This window comes from Macaca thibetana, chromosome 2, assembly GCF_024542745.1.
Source record: "Macaca thibetana thibetana isolate TM-01 chromosome 2, ASM2454274v1, whole genome shotgun sequence".
NCBI classification, from domain to species: Eukaryota; Metazoa; Chordata; class Mammalia; order Primates; family Cercopithecidae; genus Macaca; species Macaca thibetana.
Window position 1 is genome coordinate 16,266,470 of NC_065579.1, and position 26,542 is coordinate 16,293,011.

At 42.4% G+C, this 26,542-nt stretch overlaps 1 protein-coding gene across 5 annotated transcripts in view; it reads left to right on the forward strand.

The window, feature by feature from the left end:
• Window positions 1–26,542, forward strand: part of OSBPL10 (oxysterol binding protein like 10) — a 327,946-nt gene that overhangs the window by 102,724 nt on the left and 198,680 nt on the right. For all 5 annotated transcript variants that reach the window (XM_050779385.1, XM_050779384.1, XM_050779383.1 and 2 more), the window contains one exon: window positions 2,087–2,166. In XM_050779385.1, the coding sequence (XP_050635342.1) occupies window positions 2,087–2,166 (80 nt within the window). Of the gene's footprint in view, window positions 1–2,086; window positions 2,167–26,542 lie in introns of those variants that run through there.

Sequence of the window (26,542 nt, forward strand, 5' to 3'; positions counted from 1 at the left end):
TGCCAAGCTTTACTACCCAAGAGATGGAATAAGCTAATGTTTATTATCTATATACAAGTCATATTTCAGAATCTATAAAACAATCCAAAAACCTAGGAAGTAAAAATGTCTATAGTTGATAAAATTTTTTCAGGAATGTGATAAGATTCATGTTCTCTTGAGATTCATGCCGTGTGCATTCCAGCTGGCTAGATTTATATGGCCCTTGGCTTTGCTTTGCCATTTATTGCTTAATAAATTGTCAGTGCAGAAACAATAGCAGACCAAAAACCTAATGGCACTTTCCACCCTGCCTGTGGTTTATAAAATGACACAAACCCATACAAAAGAAAAATCCAACTAATTTGGCAATTGAGCCATCTTGTTTTGCCATTGAATCATTAATATCCTTTGGATTATGAAGCCCTAGGTTTTTTTTAGAGGGCAATTTTAATAGCAAATATAGAGGTTTTATGATCTGCATGGAATAATCGCAATGGCTACATTTAGCTGAAGCTTAACTATAAAAAAAAGTCAGGATAAATTTCTGCATGTTTATGGCTTGTTCTTAGCCCATCCCACAAGGAACTGGCTGTTGGTGTCTCATTTCACATCTTACCTGCACATAGTAGGAGTTGGATCATGAGATCCTGAGACACACAGCTTTTGGGAGTATTTCTGATGCAAAGCGTTTGGATAGTACTGCCCCAAACTGGCAATTCTTCAAGTTTACTAAGGAGAAAGGCCCTAATTTCTGCAAAGTCCTTTGTCTTTGGAAGTTCATTTCACCTGGCACACTCTGTAAATCAGACTTGTGCAACAGGCCTCTTGACAGACAAATCATTTGGGATTTGTGGGAGCCGTCTTCATGCCTTAAATGGGACTAAGCCAAAGAATTTCCCATTTAGTAACTCTAGATTTCTTCACCTGAAAGTTCAAGCCGAAGTCAGGTTTGATGGACAAATGACACTTAGGCCCAGTTTTGTAAACAGTTATAATTTCCAGGGAATCATTGTTTTTTTGTTTTTTTTTTTTTCATAGTCAACATGTATGCAGCTAGTGTTATAATATTTATGCAGTTATTTATGTGGTTAAATTGATTTAGATTTCATTAGAACCTGTTGTGTGCCCATGATATTTAAGAATAACTTTATATATATTATTTGAGAGGTAGGTTATAGATGGAAGGATATGACTGTACAACATGACTACTTGCACTTTAACGTCTCTTTGGGGGAAGTTTGAGGCTCTCTAAGGCAGCGTTTGGTATCTTGCTCTTTCCAATCGTATGAATCTTTGAGAACATACTAAAATGGTAATTCAACTGAATGCTTATTTTGTAAATGCTAGTGATACCACAATACAGCCCTGGTAGACAGCAAAAGGCCCTGAAAAAGTGCCCTTTGAGGCCAGGGTCGGTGGCTCACGCCTGTAATCCCAGCACTTTGGGAGGCCGAGGCGGGTGGATCACGAGGTCAGGAGATCGAGACCATCCTGGCTAACACGGTGAAACCCCGTCTCTACTAAAAAATATAAAAAAATTAGCCGGGCGTGGTGGTGGGCGCCTGTAGTCCCAGCTACTCGGGAGGCTGAGGCGGGAGAATGGTGTGAACCTGGGAGGCGGAGCTTGCAGTGAGCGGAGATGGCACCACTGTACTCCAGCCTGGGTGACAGAGTCGGACTCCGTCTCCAAAAAAAAAAAAAAAAAAAAAAGATGCCGTTTGATACTCATATTAGCTACACAAGGTTAGAGGCATTTGAAAATGAGCATGTGGTTCCTTCCCTGCTGCCTTTTTAAAGAAGTATTATAAAAACGATTTTTTTCAGAGGAGGTTAAAAAAATGGCAAAATTATTCTTATAATGGGTATTTCAGAATCCATTTTTCATATGACTCAAGAGAGGATGTTCCGTGGAGAGTCAGTGCAGTCTCTGTTTTGGTGTAAGTACAGGCCGCTTGAGAACGCTGGGATCTGTGCTCGCTTCCCCACCTTCCCGATACCTCTCACTCCCCAGGCTCCCCACCCCCTTAGGTGGGTGTAGAAATAAGTTGGATGTGTTTTGGAACAACCTCTGCAATCATTTCTTTCTCTGTTTTCTCTATTTTAGCTGCTGATGCAAAAGAGAAACAATTCTGGGTGACTCAGCTTCGAGCTTGTGCCAAATACCACATGGAAATGAATTCTAAGGTAAGTCACCGTGAGAAAGGAAGGAGGCATTCGAATAACCAGCATGGCTTTCAGCCCCCTTATTTGTTTCTATGGGGAAGGTGTTTTTCATGTTATTTTTAAAGTTGCCCACTGCAGTGGAATTCCTACTTGTCCTGCTGCACATCAATTTAAAGTCGGGAGAAATGCAGTAGGATTTTCTTGTAGGTAGAATACGAAGGCATGCAGACACTGTGGGAACCAAATCTGGAGAGACACTTTTGCATTCTGTTGTCACTTTAGGCAGCTGTTAATTGGTCTATTGTGAAGCTCTAGGGGATGATTTCATTGTGGAGGCAGAGTTGTCAGATTCACCTAGTAGCCATCACCGATCCTTAAATAAAACCTAGTCCCTGAATTGCTTATGCACTTTGCAAGGAGCTTCTGCATTCCTAGTGTATAAAAATGTTCTCGGGTAATTTGGCATTCAAATATGATTTATTCTCTCCTGCGGACCTTGTGAGATCTTGTGTTAGGTGTACAGGAAGGAGGTAGGAGGTGGACATTTTCATGGATTATTGTGGAGGATTTACAGTCACTACAATACAGGAAATAATTTTTAAATGCATTTATCTAGGGCAATAAGTTTGTTAAAATTAATGTTCCAAGGGCTACTCCTTTATATCATTAGTTCAAATATAGTTATTGTAGTCAACAGCTATCTTTTTCCATATTCCATGCATCTGGTAGAAAGAGCCACACTTCAAACTTCTGATGATTCCATCTACTAGAACTTGCCTGCTTTCTGGGTCAGGGCCTTGTGAAATGTCTTTCTTAGATACACCTGGCTGTTCTGCCTCCAACTACAAACTCAAATAATTTCTTCATCTTTTTTTTTTTTTTTTTTAAAGAGACACCCCCTTTTCCTTAACTTGGTTAGGACAGTGGCACTTACCTGTAATGCCTCACTTAACTTGCCCTAAGCCGAATCTTCAGGAACTGTAGGTACAGCCCTAATTCTAAAGCATTTTCCTCCAACTGGCCTTCTTTATTTTCCAGGAATTATAGTAGGAGTTCTCAACATTTAATTGGTACTTTATATACATGTAGGAAGTGCAATTTGTTTTTGTCTTTTTATATGTGTCTTTACTTTTTATAAACCAGAACGGAAGAGGATAAAACTAAAAGGACTTATCCCCACCTATTGTCTTATGTGCTCATTAGAGATAGTTGCTCTTAACTATTCTTGCATATCTTTCTAGTAAATTTAGGCATGTGTTAGTATGTCTTGGTATGTGTATGTGTATATAACTGTATCTACATAAATACATGTTTTTATACAAATGGGATCACATGCATACTGTTTTCTTCTTTTTTTTTTTTTTTCCTTAACATATTTGGAGATCTTTTTATATTAGGCACATGGATTTACTTGCACTCCTTTTTGGATGGCCAGATGGTGTTCTTAGGAATGGATGTCAGTGCTTTATTTAAGTCTTCTACTAATGGAAATTTAGAGTTGTTTCCTTATTGTTGTTGTCACGTATAATGCTGTAGTGTGTGACGTCTTTGTGCATATATATTCTTATGCCTCTAGGTGTATATCTGTAGGATGAATTTATACCAGTGGAATTGCTGGATCATAGAATGTGTCTTTGAAATTTTCATAGACGTTGATAAATTGTCTTCTACAACAGTTGCCCTTATTTGCATTCCCACCAGTTCTGTAAGGGTTTGTTTCCCCCTCTCATTAATGGGTGTTATTAACATTCAGGTTGTTCTGTTCTCACAGATTAAAATTGGGTACCTCATTATTTTTATTTTCATGTCTAAAATCATGACTGGGGCCAAGTATGTCTTCAATTGTTTATTGGCCATTCTTAAAATTAATGCAAACTGCCAATTTGTATCCTTTACTTGTTTTTCTATTGAGCTCATTTTTTCCTCTTCATTTGTAGTAGCTCTTTGTGTACAAAGGATTTTTTTTGGCCTGTCATTTGTACTGTTGATATTATCTCCTAGTATACAATTTGTATTTTGAGTTTGAATAAAATTTTTGCTTTGTAGAATATTTAATTTTTTGCAGTCAAGTTTATGAGTATTTTTATTTTTGGCTTTTGGTTTTGTATGATATTTAGAAAGGGTATCTCTGGTCCAAAATTATGAAAATATTCTTCACTGTTTTCAAGGAGTTTATAGGTTATTATATTTAAATCACTGATTCATCTGGAATTTATTTTGGGAGTGGGAATGGAGGTAGGGGAACCAACTTTAAGTACCTTAATATTTTGATGAATCATTGTAGAGAAGGAAAATTAAAGGCTTCCTAATGGTAGTTTAAAAAAAAAAGAATTTGAAGATTCTTGGAAGCAGAGTTTGAATTCCTGATATATTCTCTGGTTAGCTTCAGGAATACTGACTAATCTATTAATGTTAGAATCAAAACAAATAATTTAGAAGTTTAGGCCTGGAGAATTTCTTATTTGAGAAATGGAGATGAAAGTGCTATTACCACTCATTTATATCCTAGCTAGCATGATCAACTAGGGAATAATAATTTTAAAACTATGAACAGACCTTATTATGCAATGACAGCATTATCAAACTCAAAGCTGCTTAAGCAGAAGTTAAATAGTGAAAACGAAGATAGGCTCAAAGTGAATATAAACTTGATATCTAGTCAACTATAGTATTGCTGCTTAATTTGCATCATGGTTATTAGGAATATATGCCAAGCCTCCTCTTCACCGTGTTTCTTCTTTATTCTCAGCAGATCAGATCCCTTTACAGTAGACTATAGAGAATAATTTCCCTACAGCTGCTTGGAATTTTGCTTTTTTAAAAAACTCTTATGTAAAATCGTGTTCAGAGTGGGGAAAAAAAAATGAAATTGTGTTCCCTGGAACAAATATTAGGCAGGTAAAATGGTGCTGTAATTCAAACTCATTTTAGTAAGAACTACAGGATAGCCAAATGCATAGAACTGTAGAGCTGAAAAAGGCTTTAAGGATGACCCAGCCAGTGGTTTCAAAACCCAGACCTGCCTTAGTCACTACCTGATGAAGTTTTTCCCCAGTCCAGAGTGAAATGAGAAAAACAAGGAGGACATTATTCGCAAAGATAACTTTATTCAAAATAAATGACTAAGAATAATGTTGCTTTGCTTTTGGATGGTTAAAATATTCCTTTTTATTGTAGAAGATGGTAGAATAGAATATTGATTGCATTTTTAAAAAATTGACTTTTATTGGAGTATAATTTGCATGCAATAAAATTTACTCTTTTTAAGCGTTAAGTTCAATGAGTTTTGACAAATATATAGAGTCGTGGAACCACCACTGTACTCACAATTCCGCCCTGCCAGCAGCAGGTTCCCTTATTACCCCCTTTATGATCAGTCTCCTTGCTGACTCCTCCGCAACTGGCAACTATAAGAAAATTTTAGTTTCATTGGCTTTAATTGTGAATGAGAACATTTTTAAAGGCCAGACTTGATGGAAACTTACTATACTATATTTTCAATAGTATTTGGATTTTTTTTTTCCTGGACAAGGAAGGTGGATTCATTTGTAGAGATGACTTGTATAATAGCTTATGAGTCTGCTGTGATGCTAATTGGGCTTTAGTATCTTCTTCCCTGACCTTTCATTCCTGAAGGATAAATGTGTGACAGACAGTGATGCTTATCGCTTCCTCAAGCAGCACTTGGCAGCCACCTAGACAATGGTGGGGGAGGTGGAATGTGGTGCTTCAAAACCTGATGGAGCTCAGGGATTGCCTTTTTGGTTCCGGTGGCTGTTTTCTGACTGGCATTCCCCATCCTTACTGCAAATGTATTCTTAGTGCCAGTTCATCTCTAACAACTTGCAAAGGCCCTTTTTTTTCTACCATGGAAGTAGCATTTTAAAAGATTATGAATATTACCGATACACCATATAAAACATTCAGAAGATAGGAAAGTATTTTAAAAGGTCACCCCAGACCCCACCCCCAGACATAATCTGATGCTACCATTTGGGTTTGCGGAATCCCTCCAGGCACTTTTTAATGTGGGAAAATGGAGAGACACACATGACTCCATTTGGAGGTCCATCCTGCCCGTCTTTTTTTCCTGTACATTCAAATGTACAGAACTTGTACACGTTTCGTTTTCATGGGCAGTTTACATCTCTGTGAGGAGGGACTAGGAAGACCAGGCTTTGACCATAGACCTGTTCTATGTTTGGGCTGTTTTATTTTTAAAGCGACTGTGAGAATGTTTGATTGGGGGCCTGTTTCTTAGAACATTTTGGGGATCTCTCTTGTGTTTTCAAAAGAGAGTCAGCCACTTGCCCTTCTCTCTGGGTCATTTCTGATCCCTTGTTCCACCTCCCTCCCTCCCTCCCTCCCTCCCTCCCTCCCTCCCTCCTTCACTTCCTCCCTTCTTCCCTCCCTCCCTCACTTCCTCCCTCTCTCCCTCCCTCCCTCATTTCCTCCCTCTCTCCCTCCTTCCCTTGCTCCTTCCTTTCTCCCTCCCTTCCTCCCTTTCTCCCTCCCTTCCTCCCTTTCTCCCTTCCTTTCTCCCTTCCTTTCTCCCTCCCTTCCTCCCTCCCTTCCCTCCCTCCCTTCGTCCATCCTTTTCTCCCTCCCTTCCTCCCTCCCTCCCTTCTCCCCTCCCTTCCTCCCTCCCTTCTTCCCTCCCTTCCTCCCTCCCTTCCTCCCCTCCCTTCCCTCCCTCCCTTCCTCCCTCCTTTTCCCCCTCCCTTTCCCCCTCCCTTTCCCCCTCCCTTTCCCCCTCCCTTTCTCCCCTCCCTTCTCCCTCCCTTTCTCCCTCCCTTTCTCCCTCCCTTTCTCCCTCCCTTTCCCTCCCTTCTTCCTCCCTTTCCCTTCCCTCCCTTCTTCCCTTCTTCCCTCCCTTCCTCCCTCCCTTCCTCCCTCCCTCCCTTCCTCCCTCCCTTCCTCCTCCCTTCCTGCCTCCCTTCCTGCCTCCCTTCCTCCCTCCCTTCCTCCCTCCCTTCCTCCCTCCCTTCCTCCCTCCCTTCCTCCCTCCCTTCCTCCCTCCCTCCCTCCCTCCCTCCCTCCCTCCCTCCCTCCCTCCCTCCCTCCCTCCTCCCTCCCTTCCTCCCTCCCTTTCTCCCTCCCTTTCTCCCTCCCTTCCTCCCTCCCTTCTTCCCTCCCTTTCTCCCTCCCTTCTTCCCTCCCTTCCTCCCTCCCTTCCTCCCTCCCTTCCTCCCTCCCTTCCTCCTTCCCTTCCTCCCTCCCTTCCTCCCTCCCTTCCTTTCTCTTCCTTTCTTTCCTTTCTATTTCTTCTTGTCTACTCTGCGCCCAGGCTGGAGTGCAGTGCCGTGATCTTGGCTCACTGCAACCTCTGCCTCCCAGCTTCAAGCAATTCTCCTAGTAGCTGGGATTACAGGTGCGCACCACTATGCCTGGCTAATTTTTTGTATTTTTAGTAGAGACGGGGTTTCACCATATTGGCCACGCTAGTCTCAAACTTCCGACCTCAAGTGATCCACCCTTCTTGGTTTCCAAAGTGCTGGGATTACAGGCGAGAGCCACCGTGTCCCGCCTGTGTCCTGTTCTTGATTAACTCCAAGTGGGAAGTTGAGAAAATAAAGGGAAGTGTTTCCTGGTATTTTACGTATCTAACAGTATGGAAAGCACGGCAACTTTTTTTCCCCATCTATGGATAAAAAAGCGAGAAAATGTAGATATATGTAGAGGTATTTGAAATATTTTACAATACTCATCGCATTAGAAATCCTTTCTCTGGGCTTCTAGGACCCCGGGTCTGACTGTCCCCTGGCGCTTACTAATGACTTAGTTTCCCATCTCCTGTGCTTGACCCTGTGCTGACTGAGACCAAACAGCGGTGGCCACACTGAGGATAGCAGTAGGTGCCTGTGAATCTTCATCTGTGTAAAGAGTTTGAAGACACTGTGGTTAGATTGGCATATGGTTAGGGCTTATTGTCCTTGCTAGGTAATTCTAAATTAAAATGCAAATTTTAGGATAAAGTCTTATGCAAATTTGGTCATGGAGGAATATGATTGTCTAATACAGAACTTTAAATTCATTATAAGTCATAGGGGGTCTTGAATGAACAGCAAAAGATACTGAGTTTTGAGGAGCGTGTCTATTAATGTCTATTAATGCTGGAAGCTGCCCAAATCACAGATTTTTTGGGTTTTTCTTTTTCCCCATCCCCTTACAATGATAATTGCACATTAATTCACATGTGGCCTCGTGGTAGTAAGAGCCCTGTCTTACCCCTGTCCACTGGGGTCTGGACAGCCCCAAGAGTAGGGGGGGCAGCTCTTCCTCACCCCTTCTAGCTGTGAGGGACCTGCCTGTGTTTACAGAACTTCCAATGATAGCTGACAGCGGTGATATTCCCTAACTCTCCTCCCCCGCCGTTGTCGTGGCATCTGTACTCCCCAAGCATGTCGGGGCTTTAGTCAGGGCATGTTAGAGCATTGGACAGTGAGAAAGGAGGCCTTAGGGAGATGGGCTGACTTGGCACCCTGGCTGACACTGGTTGGTTCCACATCCACTCTGACTCAGGAGAGCATGCTCTGTGGGTGTCTTCTGTCCTGAAGACTGTGTGTCCTGAAGCCACTGTTCCCACTTATGTGGTTGAGTGCACAGGAGTGTATGGATAGGTTGAGAGGCCAACTGATAGACCTCGCCCCTGCTTGCCAAGTGCAGACACCACCCCTGTTTGGGGACATTGAGAGACCTTACTTGGCAAGGTCTAGGGGATGTGTGGGCTGTTTCCGGGGAATTAAAGGGTTTGTTTGTTGGGGTGGGAAGGAGGAGACAGGAGTGGGGAATTCTATCCATAGCAATATGTGAAGAGTGAGGTGATTTGAAGCTGTTTAATTGTTCCTCCCGCCAGTCTAGGTTTCTGATGGTGAAACACTACAACTTTATTGACTCTTTCCTGCCCGGGGGTGTGAGCCAGAGGGCTTTGGAGAGGTGCTTTGATGTTTTGGTTAGGATGCAACACAACAGGAAGCAAGATTAACCCGGTGACATCTGTAGACTCTGAAACCATGTGGTTACGAGGGATTTCAGAAGTCATCTAGCCCAACATCCTGGTTCATCCAACTACTTGGAAAGAAAAATGCACACCAAAATCTTTACGCTTATACTAAGTAAAGATTGATTCTACTCAAAACAACACCCAATTTTATTCTTTTAGAGAGGGTACTGCTGGCAACTCATTGACTGAATTCTCAGAATTTTGGTGGCAATGACAAATGACACTGAATACCTCTTTTATATGATTAAGCAATTTTAGGGTCTCTCAGAACAATTTGAAACCATTCAGAAGTAACGGAATGATTAAAATGTTATGTCTTAGTCTGTTTGGGCTTCTGTAACAAGCTACCGTAGACTGGATACTTACAAACAACATGAGCTCTTCTCTCATAACTGAATCACCCCCAAAGGCCCACCTTCTAACGCTGTCACCTTAGGGGTTAGGATTTCAACAGATGAATTTTGGGGGAGACACAAGCCTTCAAACCATAGCAGATGGAAAGGGATTCCAAACTCCCTTTGCTGCATTTGTCTAAGAACAGTAGATGAAAAGGGATAAGAAACTACAGATTCTAAAACTATGCTGTCCAATATGGAGACCTCTAGCTACATGAGACTACTTACATTTAATCGAAATAAGATTTAAAACTCAGTTCTTCAGTGGCACACGTTTCAAGTGCTCAGCAGCCACCTCTGACTGATGGCTGTGTATTGGACAGCACAGATGTAGAACGTTTCCATTATCACAGAAAGTTCTGTTGGATGGAGCTGGTAAAGCTTCCAGTATTACTTAATGGCTTCTAAGAAGGGAATTTACCAATATCTCGTTTTGTCTCCTGCACGATGAACAGCTCTTTTAATCTACAGAGGTTTAATGGAGCTCCCTCACCCCTCCTGTCCCTCCCTCCCTTCTTTCCTTCACCCTTTCTATTGGGAGTCCTGGTTTTCTCTAGGACCTCAGCATTAAATGCTTGATCACTTTTACTTGTCCACTTGCCTCACCTGTGCAACAGGAACATAGGCCTTACTGATCTGAAGGCAGGAGCTAATGTTCTGTGTGGTCCGGGTCAGCTGCTTGTTCACCCCACTGGAGCCATTTATGGAGCAGACATCTCAGATGCTGCTTTAGTGAAGGTCAAAGGAGCAAGGAAGACTGCTAGTTGGTGCCAGTCCCTAGCTTGAACAATCGTTAGTGGCACCAAACTTCCTAAGGCAAGTCCAAAACTTGATTTTGGCATTAAATGCCCACTCATTTTGGGTCCAGTTTCTTCCCCTCTATCCCTACCCATCATTCAGTCAATGTTCTAGACAAACAACTCCCCAGGCACCCTGCACACCTCCATGTTTCCTTGCCTTTGTCACTGATGTTTCCTTTGCTGGGAATGCCTTTCCCTCTCCCTCCCTTGTGGTTTTTAAAGCTCATATACTTTATATGGGTCGGGTGCGGTGGCTCGCGCCTGTAATCCTAGCAGTTTGGGAGGCCAAGGCGGGTGGATCACGTGAGGTCAGGAATTCGAGACCAGCCTGGGCAACATGGTGAAACCCTGTCTCTATCAAAAATACAAAAATATGCCGGGTATGGTGGCATGTGCCTGTCCTACCAACTACTCAGGAAGCTGAGGCAGGAGAATTGCTTGAACCCATGAGGCGGAGGTTGCAGTGAGCCAGATTGCACCACTGCATTCCAACTCCAGCCTGGGCAATAGAGTGAGACTCCATCTCAAAAAACAAAACAAAAACCGAAAGCCCTTTACACTTCTGTGATGCCTTCCTGACCTTCCCAGGCAGCATGGCCTTCTCTCTGTGCTCCCATATATACCAGTACTCACTGGTATTATAGCCATCTTATTGTGCCCTCATGGCCCACCGTGTGTCCTCAGAGGCCTGGGACTGTGGGGAAATCATACTGCATCCTCTGCATCTGGCACTGTCATGACACGTGGGGGTGAACATAAACCACTTAGTGCATGTTCAATACTCAACAAATATCAACCCTGCTTCTTCCTTCTTCTTCTCCTTTACCTGTGAGTAGTAGTATTAGTACCAGTATTAGTAACAGTAGTAGTATTAGTAGTAGTGGTGTTGGATTTGGGTTCCTCAAAAAACTAGATCCAAGATACCACATTTTATTTTTCTAAATATTATTATTGTGTATTTGATCAAGCATAAGAATTTTTTTTATATAGAGAGAACTATTAGCCAGTAGCTGAAAATCAGTAAAGATTAATAAGCAAAATGTTTCTTGATTTTTTTACTTTTTTAAAGAGAGAAGAAACTTAACAGTCATAAGGAACACATTTTTAGGAAAAGGAAATAATAGTAAATGGCATCTTTGAACACATTGCTATGTGGCAGGTACTATGCTAAGTACTTTTCTTGGATTATCTTGTGTATTTCTCACAACAGCCCTATGAGGCAGGCACTGCTATGACCACATTTTCTAGGTGAGGACTGTGAGGCACAGAGTAGATTTGTGATAAGCCCAAAGTTGCATAGCTAACAAGTGGCTCTTATCTTTTCTTAAAATTTAAGATATAATTCACATACTGTAAAATGTACTCTTTTAAAGTGTGTAATTCAGTGGTTTTTAGTATGTTTTCAAAATTGTACAACCACTACCACTATCTTATTCCAGAATATTTTATCATCCCTAAAAAAGTCCCCTGTTTCCATGAGCAGTCAGTCACTCCCCATTTCTATCCACCCTCTCTTCCCAGCCCCTGGCAACCACTAACCACTGTCTCTATGGATTCGCCTATTTTGGATATTTCATTTAAATGGATTGTATGCAATATTGTGGCTTTTTGTGTCTGGCTTTTTTCACTTAGCATAGTGTTTTCAAGGTTTATCCATGTTACAGCATAAATCAGTACTTCATTGCTTTTTTATGACTAATATTCCATTGTGTGGACATGCCATAATTTTTAATCCCTTCATTAGTTGGTGCATATTTGGGTTGCTTTTGCCTTTTGGCTATTATGAATAATGCTGCTGTGAACATTTGTATGCCAGTTTTTGCGTGAGTTTGTTTTAAATTCTTTTGGGTGTATATTTAAAAGTGGAATGACTGGGCCATATGGTAATTCTATGTTTAACTTTTTAAGGAACAACCAGACTGGTTTCCAAAGCAGCTGCACCATTTTACATCCCTATCAGCAATGTATGGGGTTCCAATTTTTCCATATCCTTGCCAACATTTGTTAGTATAGCAGCCATACTAGTGGGTGTGAAGTGATACCTCCTTGTAATTTTGATTTGCATTTCCCTAATGAATGATGTTAAGCATCTTTTTATATGCTTAGTGGCCATTCATATATACTCTTTGGAGAAATGCATATAAAAATCCTTTGTCTTTTTTAATTCATTTATATTGTATCGAGTCATGTGAGTTATTTATATGGTCTTGATAGTTAGACCTTTATCAGATACATGATTTGCAAATATTAGTTCCCATTCTTTTTTTAATTTTCTAAAAACAAAGCATTACATTTTAATGTTGAATTTGTTCATGATAGTTAAAGTTCTAGGGTGGAAGACAGACATCTTTTATTTCAGCACCGTCTTAACACAGGATTTGTTTATTTTGGTAATTTATTGTTGTTAGAATTAAACCAGGCTTCAGTCTTTCCAAGTTTGATTTGAGCTTATACTTTGCATGCCTATGTGTGGTCCTTTGGTCTCAGGCTGGGGCAGATTAAACATAGCCACAGATTCTTTGAAACTTTCCTGTCAGCATTCCTATCAAAAAGGTAGGTGCTATTTTTTTCTTTGTAAATTTTTTTTTTAACTTTTGAGGGTACGTAATGTATATATTTATGAGGTACATGAGATACTTTGATAGAGGCATGCAATGCATAAAGGGGCTATTTCTGAGCCTGGCGTGTGGCAGCTTTGACCAAAAGTCAAAGTACCACGGATGGTTCCACACGTGGGCTGTAAGAAGACTTGGCTCAGAACCCTGAGCCACCCTGTAAATATTTACTACCCTACTGGAGAGACCCCATTGTGAGGCTCTAAGAATACATGAAGGGACACAGCAAAATCCAGGCTTCCAGCTGCCCCTCTCAACGCACCAGGATATGCCCAATGCCTTCATGACCCCTCCAGGCAAGTCTAGCTACTGGCCAACTACCACTGAGTGACCCAAGGTGATGCCACCCAGAATAGAAAGAACCACCCAAGGGAGACCGGCCTCAGTTCCTGACACATGTTGAGAGAAAAGAAAATAGTAGTCACTTTTAACCTTCATTTTGGGGTAGTTAGGCAGTAGTAGAAAACCAGTACAAAACTGCCAAGGGAATGGTTAGTGTCACCAAGGAGGCCAATAATATTAATGGTATTAATCAATTTTTGAAGAATGATACAAGCTAAAACGTAAATTCTGAGTTTCTAGTTCTATGTACAATCATCCTCTGTATCTGTGGGTTCTGCCTTTGTGGATCCAACCAACTCTGGATCAAAAATATTCTAAAAAAATTGCATCTGTTTTGAATGTGGATAGACTTTTAATCTTGTCATTATTTTCTAAACAATACAAATAACTGTTTACATAGCATTTACATTGCATTAGACGTAAGTAATTTAGAGATGATTTACAGTGGAATATATAGGCATAGGTTATATGCAAATACAATGCCATTTGATATCAGGGACTTGGGCATCTGTGAATTTTGGTATCTTAGAAGGGTCATGGAACTAATCCCCCTTGGGCACCAAGGGATGACTATATATGCCTTCAAAATATCCTAATGACCCCCAAACCAACCCAGTGAAAATAAAAAATAAACACATTGATTAAAAACGTGACTTATTCTACATCTGTGATTTCTAAACTAATAATTTGTGTTATTGGCTTAATTTTCAATTTTCATCCATAGTATAGGTTAGAGCAATGTATATTTAATAACCTGTGGACTTAAGAACTAAGGCATTTTTGGCCATGTGTGGTGGTTCACAACTGTAATCCCAGCACTTTGAGAGGCTGAGGTGGGCGGATCACTTGAGGTCAGGAGTTTAAGACCAGCCTGGCCAACATGATGAAACCCCGTGTCTACTAAAAATACACACACACAAAAAAAGAAAATTAGCCAGGCGTGCTGGTGGGCACCTGTAGTCCCAGCTACTCGGGAGACTGAGGCAGGAGAATTGCTTGAACCCAGGAGGCGGAGGCTGCAGTGAGTCGAGATTGTGCCACTGCACTCCTGCTTGGGCGACAGAGTGAAACTCCATCTAAAAACAATAACAACAACAATAAAGAGAAAAAGGGAACTAAGGTATTTTTAATGGTGTTTTGAGTAGAAGAAACTAAGAAGAACATACATGAACTTTTTTAATGTGGTGGGTCAGGTCATCAGATAAGATGTGGTGGCAAAGGTGGAGAATGTGGCTCATAACCCTGACCTCCTTGGTCATTCAGTCCCCTTTTATCACTTCCTTGTCTCTTTATTGCCTTGGGGCTTTCTGCCTGGAGCCCCTCATTCTTCTCCCATAGTAAGCCCTTCTAATGCAGTTTCATGACTTGGTTAAGGTCACTCACTCAGTGATATTTTCCTTTGGACCATCCAAAAACAAAATGCTTAATTCCTTCCTTTTTTACAACTCCGTAGACCTGGGGGCAAGTAAGATGCATCTCTGGATGTGCTTCTTCATGTAGAGAGTTGGCCCATCATAGGTCTGGTGACTGGTGACCGTGCTTTGTGCAGTGAATGATTCAGAGGTTGCCGAAGTGCAGGCTTCTTCAAAATCTTATGCTTTCATTTTCAAATACAAGGCCTTTTAGGGCACAGGGAAAGAAAAGGCTTTTCACTGACTCAGCCTACACGTAACAGGGCAAGAAAGGCTGGTTCCAATGTGTGCAGGAGGGAGAGGATTACCACGTATATATGAGCAATGTCCACCACACCCTTCTTAACATATTCTCCATGCCCAAATGGAACTGTTATTGGAGTAAGTCCTACCTGGCAACCTCCAAGTCCATTGGAAAATTTCACTCACTGTTAGACCTCAAGGGCCAGTCTGATTACATGTGGAAGTGCCACCTGCTTTGCTGGACTCTTGGCCTTCCTAAGCAGAAGTGTGATTATACTCCAAGGTGTAAGGGTTTATAATGAGTTGTGTATTCCTCAAGGATTCTGGAACCAAAGCCCTTTCCAGTGTCTCAGCACAAGCAGTTGCTGCACAGAAAAATAAACTTAAAGAGCCTGGGGGAGGATCATTTTGGGATGACGATGACATTAACGATGTTCCCTTGATGGAAGTCCAATGTTGAGGGACCAGCATCTGGTGAGGATCTTCTTGCTGTGGCATCCCATGGCAGAAAGTGAAAGGGCAAACGAAAGCCATTTCATCAAGATGGGGATTGGGTCCGTCATGAATTTGTTGGTCATCTCCAGGATTTCGTGAGGCAGCATGGCACTAAAGAGAACAACCTGCATGGCTAGAGGCAAGTACCTGTACACACTGTAAATCTGCCCTTTGAAACTTACGTTTGCCAGTTTATTATAAAGGATACAGATGAAGAGATATGTAGGATGAGGTATAGGGGAAGGGGTGTGGAGCTTCTAAGCCCTCCCTGGGCGGCCACCCTCCTAGAGCCTCCTGTGCTCAGCTATCCAGAAGCTCTAGCTCCCATTTCATGGTTTGTCTCTTTACTTTTCCCATTTTTTTTGACATAGACAAAATTTTTTAGAACAAATGGAGGATCTGGTGTGGTAGACAGCGTAGGGAATTAGGTAAAAAAAAAAACAACCTGGGCCTGGGTGCAGTGGCTCATGCCTATAATCTCAGCACTTTGGGAGGCCGAGGCGGGCGGGCGGATCACAAGGTCAGGAGATCGAGACCATCCTGGCTAACATGGTGAAACCCTGTCTCTACTAAAAATACAAAAAAAAAAAAAAAAAAAATTTAGCCGGGCGTGGTGGTGGGCACCTATAGTCCCAGCTACTCAGGAGGCTGAGGCAGGAGAATGGTGTGAACCTGGGAGGTGGAGCTTGCAGTGAGCCGAGATCGCACCACTGCACTCCAGCCTGGGTGACAGAGTGAGACTCTGTCTCAAAAAAAAAAAAAAAAAACAAACCTGGTTTCTGGCTGTGCCTGGGCCACTCACAGGCTACTACCTAGCTTTGTAATCTCAAGTAACTCAGTAAATGAGTAATTGCTCTTAGCCTCAGTTTTCACTTCTGTAAATTGGACGAAATAATGGCATCAACTCTACAGGGCAGTTGTTAGGGTTAAGTGACATTAAGCACGTCACAATACTCTTTTTATAACACAGATTCACCCAATTCTGCTAGAACATTTCTATTGACCGATAACTTGGTTGTTAAGCCAAGTTCCACCTGAAGATCAGGAAGGAGTGGCTAAGAAGCATCTCTAAAACCTGATTGTTATAACTTTCCCCCAAATGGTTTGATAGACTGCCCAAATGTTTATATTCTCCACGCATCGGAAAGCTCCAGTATAATCCAGACTCAGCCAGGCTGGCCTTGTTCACATTGTGCATCTGGTTTTGAGTGGCTCCCATCTCACTTTCTGTGAGGCTGTGGGATTAAAGGCAAATGCTCTAGGCTCTTGGTGGGGGTGGGGAGGGCAGTACTGGGTTCAGAACTAGTCCTGTCATGCCACTGGGGCAAGTTATTCCTTGAAATGCGGACAATAATTCTTGATGTGATGTGAGGATTGAATTGTGTGCTGTGGTGAGGATTAATGAGATCACGTCTGTCATGCTCTTAGTAGAGAGCCAGACACTGAATGAGTTTCCATGAGGGGTCCTGGGCTTTCAGGACCCGGCTAAGTTGAGCCCTGGGAAACAAGCAGTACCTGACTGCCCAAGACTGGAAAGGCACAGCTCGTGAAATGAAATGGGGTATTTCTGACAAAAAACTGAGCTTCTGAGATAAAAGAGAAATTTAATTAAAGTTGATGAAAAGGTTAAAAAACATGGGGGGCTGGGCACAGTGGCTCATACCTGTAATCCCAGCACTTTGGAAGGCTGACATGGGAGGATTGCTTGAGCCTAGGAGTTCGAGACCAGCCTGGGCAACAAAGGGAAACCTTGTCTTACAGAAATATAAAAAAATTAGCCTGGTGTGGTGGCGTGCTCCAGTAGTTCCAGCTAGATACTCAGGAGGCTGAGATGGGAGGATCGCTTAAGCCCAGGGAGGTCAAGGCTGCAGTGATCCATGATTACTCCCCTGTACTCTAGTCTGGGCAGTAGAACAAGACCTTGTCTCAAAAACAACAACAACAACAACAACAAAAAACACAGGGGGTGGGGAAGGTATACCATGATAGCAGCAACCAACCAGTCAAAACAAACAAAAACAGTAGAGACACACACATCCTTGCTTTTTCTTTCTCTCTCTCTCCCTCTCTTCCCCTCTCCCCCTCCCTCCCTCCCTCCCTCTCTCCCTCTCTCCCTCTCTCCCTCCCTCCCTCCCCCTCTCCCCCTCTCTCCCTTTCTCCCACTCTCTCTCCCTCTCTCCCTCTCTCCCTCTCCTCCCCCTCTCCCCCTCTCTCCCTTTCTCCCACTCTCTCTCCCTCTCTCCCTCTCCTCCTCTTTCCCCCTCTCTCCCTCTCCTCCTCTCTCCCCCTCTCTCCCTCTCCTCCTCTCTCCCTCTCCTCCTCTCTCCCTCTCCTCCTCTCTCTCTTTCTCCCCCCCCCCCTCTCCCTCTCCCCCTCCCCCCCCCCCTCCCCCCTCCCCCCCCCCTCCCCCCCCCCCTCCCCCCCCCCCCTCCCCTCCCCCCCCTCTCCCCCTCCCCCCCCCCCCTCCCCCTTCCCCTCCCCCCCCCCTCTGTCTCTCTCCCCTGCTACCCCTTTCTCCCTCTCTTCCTCTCTATCTCCCCCCCCTCCTCTCCCTCTGCCTTTCTCCCTCTGCCTTTCTCCCTCTGCCTTTCTCCCTCTGCCTTTCTCCCTCCGCCTTTCTCCCTCTCTCCCCCTCCCTCTCTTCACCCACCCCCTGCCTCCGCCCCACCAATCTTTGGAAGGACACACAAGAGGCCAGTAGTAGTGGTTGCCAGGGGTGCCGTTGGGGGAACAAGAGATTTATGGTTGAAAGTATGTAGGGATTTAGGTATACCTTTTGATATTATTCAAAATTTTCATCTTTTGCATTGGTCAGTTGTATCATTGGTCAACTGGTCAATTAAAGAATGTAGTTACTCAAGTGGTTAAACATTTGAATTATTAAAAATGTATTTTAAAACCTGGAGCCGAGGCTGTTTTGCTGAGTGCTGTGCTCTCGTGGGCCGCTATTGAGTTGGTGGTTTTATCTGCAGGGAGATGCTCTCCATCAGGCAGTCACTGATGAACCTGCTTCTCATTATATTCTTTACTTCAAGGACACTAGATGTTAAGACTTTCAAGATGTTCAATAATTCCAAATTCCTGCCAGTTCAGATTAGGCTTCTCTTCTTGTTACACTGAATTGCTTTTACTAGATATAATTTGAAGCGTTTAAAGTTTAATGCTCTTTGCGGGGAGGTGCTACCTCTCTCCCCTTTATTTGTATTAAATAGTGATGAACAGTGTCTATTGAGTGGCCTCTTCCTCGACAAGACCCTCGTGTGCTGGGGTGGTTGGCTGATTAGCAGAGCTAGCTCCCGTCTTGGGTTCTGTAAGCTGTTGCAGAGGGCAGGGGTTGTGAATGCCACTGGAGGTTGAAGAGGGTTGGTACTGCCCACATGAAAACTTCTTTTTCAAGGCAGGGTCTCACCCTGTTGCCCAGGCTGGAGTGCAGTGGCGTGATCCTTGAACCCTCCACCTCCCAGGTTCAGGCGATTCAGCTGCCTCAGCCTCCCAAGTGGCTGGGATTACAGGCGCCTGCCACCATGCTCGGGTAATTTTTGTATTTTTAGTAGAGATGGGGTTTCACCATGTTGGCCAGTCTGGTCTCCATCTCCTGGCCTCAAGTAATCCTCCCACCTTGGCCTCCCAAAGCACTGGGATTACAGGCATGAGCCACTATGCCTGGCTTACATGAAAACATTTTTAAGAAACCCCAGGTGTATCTTACATTCAACTCGTACATCTTACTGAACGATACACTAGCCTGATAAAATATTTTAAAGCTGTTTTATTTTCTTTCCCAAATCAATGGGTGAAAAGTAAGATATATTGCATCTCCTGTTGAGACTGAGGTATAAAGTGCTCCAGGTTGAAAAGCAGAGTATGAGGATAATATGTTTTCCTAAGTAGCAAGTCTTTGGGGGAATAGATGCTGATGAGTTTAGGCTTGATAAACTCCCTTAGTAAAGTTGGACAAGCTCATCTGAGAATTGAATCTTTCCTTGCCTCTGTCTTCTTATTTCTGCTATTGGGTAATTTTGCTTTCATGTTTTATTAAGCTCAGTGCCATCTTTCTTCTAGAATTTTTCACAGATAATTACCTTTTGGGTACTTAAAACTAAGTGTAAAACATCAGCCTCCTAAACATACCATCAAATTAAGTAAATAAAACACAATTTAAGAACAGCTTTTATTAAAACAATAAAGTTTGGGGATTTTTTTTATTGTCTTAATAAAGTGCAACAATTTTGCATACCTTCTCCAGCATAATTTTAACATTTGGCTGCCTGCCTTGCCTGAAAGGAAAGTTCTGACACTACCCAGGAAGATTATTTTAAGTCAAGAAGGCCTTCAGATTAAAACGTGTGTGTGTGTGTGTGTGTATAATATAAACATATATATAAACATATATGACATATATTATACATGTATAAATATATGTATTTTTTAGGAAAAACCAAAATGGTAGTTTTGATTCAGTCAAACTAGTTTATTGCACCATATGTCTGTACGTAAATAGGGCTTTTTTCTTTTTTTTTTTTTTTTAATTATACTTTAAGTTCTAGGGTACATGTGCACAACATGCAGGTTTGTTACATATGTATACATGTACCATGTTGGTGTGCTGCACCCATTAACTCGTCAGCACCCATCAACTCGTCATTTACATCAGGCATAACTCCCAATGCAATCCCTCCCCCCACCCCATAATAGGCCCTGGTGTGTGATGTTTCCCTTCCCATGTCCAAGTGATCTCATTGTTCAGTTCCCACCTATGGTGAGAACATGTGGTGTTTGGTTTTCTGTTCTTGTGAAAGTTTGCTGAGAATGATGGTTTCCATCTGCACCTGTGTCCCTACAAAGGACACGAACTCATCCTTTTTTATGTCTGCATAGTATTCCATGGTGTATATGTGCCACATTTTCTTAATCCAGTCTGTCACTGATGGACATTTGGGTTGATTCCAAGTCTTTGCTATTGTGAATACTGCCGCAATGAACATACGTGTGCATGTGTCTTTATAGCAGTATGATTTATATTCCTTTGGGTATATATCCAGTAATGGGATGGCTGGGTCATATGGTATTAGTCCCAGCTACTCAGGAGGCTGAGGTGGAAGGATCCCTTGAATCTGGGAGTTGGAGGTTATAGTGAGCTATGATTGCAGCATGTACCCCAGGCTGGGAACAGAGCAAGATCCCTGTCTCTGGCCAAAAAAAAAAAAAAAAAAGACAACCAAATGCGATACCTGACCCTAAACTAGATCTGATTTTACACTGACATGGAATTAATTGGAAAACAGACAGTAGATACGATAAAGGCACTTGGTAACTCTCCTGTGGTTATATAGAGAATATCCTTGTTTCTAGAAAGATATACTGAAGCAGTTAGAGGTATTTAAGGGTAAAAGGCCTTACCTTACCCTTAAATTAGGAAAAAGTTTCATTCATTTATTCATATAATAATTAAGTGTATGTATGTGTTTATTTTAAAGAGGGGAAGGAGAGAACAGAGGGAACAAATGAAACAAATGGGGTAAAATGTTAGTAATTGGTAAAACTGAGTAAAGGATACATGGTGGGTTTTCTTTTCAACTTTCTATAAATTTGAAATTATTTCTGTGTAAACTTTTATAAAATTATATATTGTATATGTATTATATAGAATTGTAAAATTATATATAGTCTAACACTTGTAAAAACATTCATTTTTTAAGAAAAATGTATATATTCTTTGGGAGAAGTTACCTATTAGTCATTTCCATGTTAATAATATGAATTTTAAGAAAAGTAATTTATTCATTTGCTGTTGTCTTAGCTGAGACTAACCACAAAGGAACTGAGTGACTAAGAAAATTTGGGAAAGGAGGCATTATGGGGCCATGGCAGCCGGGCTGATGCAGAGAACTGGTTAGAACACTCGGGCTTGGAGAGTGAGGCGCACAATGTATTGTGAAAGATGACATTTAAAAGGAAGATCAGAGCAGGCCGTTGAAAAAACCTCCACTGGGTTCAGTTTGGCCTTTACAGTTAGGCAATCTCTCTAGACCATTCTGTATGTTATCTTTGGAATAAAGTTATCCTTAAAAAAGAAAAAAAGCTTTACTGAGATATAATGTATATATCATGAAAGAAGGTTGTAAGTGACCTTTAAGAATATTTTATACAAATAGATGAACATTGTTATGCCAATATCTATCACACTTGATCAAAATGCAGGCACAGTGTTAAGTACTTTAATAGATATTATTTAGTTTAATCCTTACAATATCCATATCAGGTATGCCTTACTTTTTTTTTTTCCCCCAAACACAGATTATCTCCTTATACATTGTCCTCAAGTAATATTTTGTGTATGTTATTTTTTCTTATATAGAAAATACAGCTGAGTGTGGTGGCTCATGCCCGTAATCCCAACACTTTGGGAGGCTGAGGCAAGCGAATCACCCGAGGTCAGGAGTTCAAGACCAGCCTGGCCAACATGGCAAAACCCTCTCTCTACTAAAAATACAAAAATTAGCCAGGCATGGTGGCAGGCGCCTCTAATATACCAACTACTAGGGAGACTGAGGCAGGAGAATTGCTGGAACCCGGGAAGCAGAGGTTGCAGTGAGCAGAGATCGCACCACTGCACTCCAGCCTGGGCAACAGAGTGAGACTCCATCTAAAAAAAAACACAAACAACAACAACAACAACAAAAAAAAAACATATTGGGTGTTAAAAATAGAAATGTGCAAAAGGAAAAAGTAAAAAAGTAAAATATCTCACACTAGGCAAATATCTTTTTTTTTTATTCTACTTTAAGTTCTAGGGTACATGTGCACAATATGCAGGTTTGTTACATATGTATACATGTGCCATGTTGGTGTACTGCACCCATTAACTCATCATTTACAAGGATAACAAGATATCCTTGTTAACTTTCTGTCTCGTTGATCTGTCTAATGTTGACAGTGGGGTGTTAAAGTCTCCCATTATTGTATGGGAGTCTAAGTCTCTTTGTAAGTCTCTAAGGACTTGCTTTATGAATCTGGGTGCTCCTGTATTGGGTGCATATATATTTAGGATAGTTAGCTTTTCTTGTTGAATTGATCCCTTTACCATTTTGTAATGGCCTTCTTTGTCTCTTTTGATCTTTGTTGGTTTAAAGTCTGTTTTATCAGAGACTAGGATTGCAACCACTGTCTTTTTTTGTTTTCCATTTGCTTGGTAGATCTTCCTCCATCCCTTTATTTTGAGCCTATGTGTGTCTCTGCATATGAGATGGGTCTCCTGAATACAGCAAACTGATGGGTCTTGACTGTTTATCCAATTTGCCAGTCTGTGTCTTTTAATTGGACCATTTAGTCCATTTACATTTAAGGTTAATATTGTTATGTGTGAACTTGATCCTGTCATTATGATATTAGCTGGTTATTTTGCTCGTTAGTTGAAGCAGTTTCTTCCTAGCATCGATGGTCTTTACATTTTGGCATGTTTTTGCAGTGGCTGGTACCAGTTGTTCCTTTCCATGTTTAGTGTTTCCTTCAGGATCTCTTGTAGGGCAGGCCTGATGGTGACAAAATCTCTCAGCATTTGCTTGTCTGCAAAAGGATTTTATTTCTCCTTCACTTACGAAACTTAGGCTGGATATGAAATTCTGGGTTGAAAATTCTTTTCTTTAAGAATGTTGAATATTGACCCCCACTCTCTTCTGGCTTGTAGAATTTCTGCCAAGAGATGTGTTGTTAGTCTGATGGGCTTGCCTTTGTGGGTAACCCGACCTTTCTCTCTGGCTGCCCTTAACATTTTTTCCTTCATTTCAACTTTGGTGAGTCTGACAATTATGTGTCTTGGAGTTGCTCTTCTCGAGTAGTATCTTTATGGCATTCTCTGTATTTCCTGAATTCGAATGTTGGCCTACCTTACTAGGTTGGGGAAGTTCTGGATAATATCCTGCAGAGTGTTTTCCAACTTGGTTCCATTCTCCCTGTCACTTTCAGGCACACCAATGAGAGGTAGATTTGGTCTTTTCACATAATCCCATATTTCTTGGAGGCATTGTTCATTTCTTTTTACTCTTTTTTCTCTAAACTTCTCTTCTCACTTTATTTCATTCATTTGATCTTCAATCATTGATACTCTTTCTTCCAGTTGATCGAGTCGGTTACTGAAGCTTGTGCATTTGTCACTTAGTTCTTGTGTCATGGTTTTCATCTCTATCAGTTCATTTATGGACTTCTCTGCATTGGTTATTCTAGTTATCCATTATTCCATTCTTTTTTCAAGGTTTTTAGTTTTTTTGCGTTGGGTACGTAGTTCCTCCTTCAGCTCTGAGAAGTTTGATCAACTGAAGCCTTCTTTGCTCAACTTGTCAAAGTCTTTCTCCGTCTAACTTTGTTCCGTTGCTGGTGATGAGCTGCGTTCCTTTGGAGGGGGAGATGTGCTCCACCCAGTTCGAGCTATGTCTTACTTTTTTTTTTTTTTTTTTTTTTTTGAGACGGAGTCTCGCTCTGTAGCCCGGGCTGGAGTGCAGTGGCCGGATCTCAGCTCACTGCAAGCTCCGCCTCCCAGGTTTATGCCATTCTCCTGCCTCAGCCTCCCGAGTAGCTGGGACTACAGGCGCCCGCCACCTCGCCCGGCTAGTTTTTTTTGTATTTTTTAGTAGAGACGGGGTTTCACGGTGTTCGCCAGGATGGTCTCGATCTCCTGACCTCGTGATCCACCCGTCTCGGCCTCCCAAAGTGCTGGGATTACAGGCTTGAGCCACCGCGCCCGGCCTATGTCTTACTTTTTTAATAGTCAATGAGGATAAAACCCTGAAACCTTATAAATAACTGCCTTAGGTTGCATATCTGATAAGGGGCTGCATTTTGGAGCCAGGCCTCTGCTGTTCCAGCACCATTGGACTGGGCTGCCGCTTCATGTGTGTGATCCCTGATGTGTGGGTGGCGCAGCCAGGTGAGAGCAGAGGCTCTGTCTCAAGTTAGAACAGAATGTGCAGGCACTTCTTAAATGTGGCAGAAGTGAGCTGATGTGTCTCAGCCCAAGAAGAGAAGAAAAACTGTGTAAATAATAGTAAGTAGGAAAATGAAGATGTCTGGGGAGTTAATTGAGCATTTTGAGGTTAATATTTAAGTAGAGTTAGTTCTGGGCTGGAGAAACTAGAGCATCGATCCTTTCTTCCTTCCATTCATCCAAGCTGTATTCCAAGGTGGCTAACCTTGATTTGCATTTTTCTTTCTGCCCAGCATTGACCTTCCCTACCACTCTTGCCTGTGGTACAAATTAGATGATCCTGTTTCTCTACCATAGACTGCCTCCATCATCTTCTATTTTTAGCTACTTTTCCAGCCCTTCACTGACCCCTTGATGCTGACCCTCAGTTACCTAGACAGGTTATCAGGAACCACACTGGGGGTTAGGATACAGGGACATTTGAAGTGGAACTCCGTGTTTCATTAATTAGTTGGCACTTGCCTTCACAATCTTTCTTCCCTCTGAATCCTCTTTAGGCCAGGTCAGGAGCTAGAAAAGGTTGCTGGTGCCTGATTACATGTATTAGGATATTTATTTTTCATTCATCTACTTGGCAGCTTATCTTAATGGCGTCTTCTATCCCTCCTAAGCCTTGTTGCTTGGCAGATGTGCATACCTCTTTGGACTAAAAAGCCCTTTTTCATGTGAAAAAACCTTATGAACTCCAGTGCATTGCATTGGGCAGTAGGCATTTATAAACTGCCTACTGTGTGGGGCACACTGCCCTTGGTACTCTTTCTTTACAATTTCTAGCGTAGAACCTTTATATTCCTAGATTCTCATCATGTATTCATGTACTACAAAAAAAAAAAAAAAAAAAAGAGCCAGGCGTGGTGGCTCACGCCTGTAATCCCAGCACTTAGGGAGGCCGAGGCAGGCGGATCACTTGAGGTCAGGAGTTCAAGACCAGCCTGGCCAACATGGTGAAACCCCATCTCTATTAAAAATAGAAAAATTAACCAGGTGTGGTGGCGTGTGCCTGTAGTTCCAGTTACTTGGGAGGCTGAGGCAGAAGGATCACTTGAGCCTGGGAGTTGGAGGTTGTAGTGTTGAGAGCCTGTGACTGCACTCCAGCCTGGGTGATGGGAGTGACACCCTGTCTCAAAACAAACAAACAAAAAAACAGGAAAAAAACTTTGTGCCACAGGAGTAGGTTGCTCAAATGTCACAAAAATGTGTTTTTCTCCTATAATAATTGTAGTAAATAGTGTACTGTCGTTCACAGGTTTTTTTCACGTGCATCACCTCATCCCAGGGTTTTCCCACTTTGGTACTACTGATATTTTTGGCTGGATAATAGTTGTTGTGAAGTGGTTGTCATGAGCACTGTAGGATGTTCAGCAACATGCCTGTACTCTTTACGTCCTGATAGTGTACCTCCTTCCCCCCTCCAGCCCCTGCCCCCGACTGCCGGTTATGACAACCAAAAAAGTCTCCAGACTTTGCTGAATGCTTCGGGGGAGGGGAAGGAGCATAGTCACCTTCATTGAGAATTCCCTGCCTCTGATAATTCTCACAACAATCTTGTGGGGAGGTCTTATCTCCATTTCTGCAAATGAGGAAACTGAGGCCCAGGGAGGTTAAATGGCCACATGGCTAGGGCATGACAGAAGTGAGACTTGAGGTCATCCCCATATGTTCAGCTCTTCACTTGAGTTTTTTTTTCACCCTGCAGCTGCTGGGAATGGTGTTTCAGTGTCTAAGGAGAGAAGCAAGGCCAGTGGGGAGGTTCTGCCGTTGAGCTTTTACTCTTGGGAAGGGCCTTGTTCTCTTTGCCAGATGCAAGGCAGCCTATCCATCGTGTCTTTGAGACTCCTGGGCATCTGCCCCAGGAAGGGATGTAGAGTGAGAGATGTTGCAGAAGCGAAGCTAGAATGCTCTCTGAGTCGTGCTCTGCCTGGCTCCAGGGATCGCCAGACTCAGTCACAGGATGGAGGGGGTTCTGAACTTTGCAGTCTGAGACCTCCTTTGCCAGGATGCTGCACACATCAGAGGAGAGCTGCCTGACACCTCTGGCACACGTTGCTGAAGAAGCAAATCACATCTTTCGGAAGTTTTATTCCCCTATGCCCTGTGTTGCACTGACAGAGT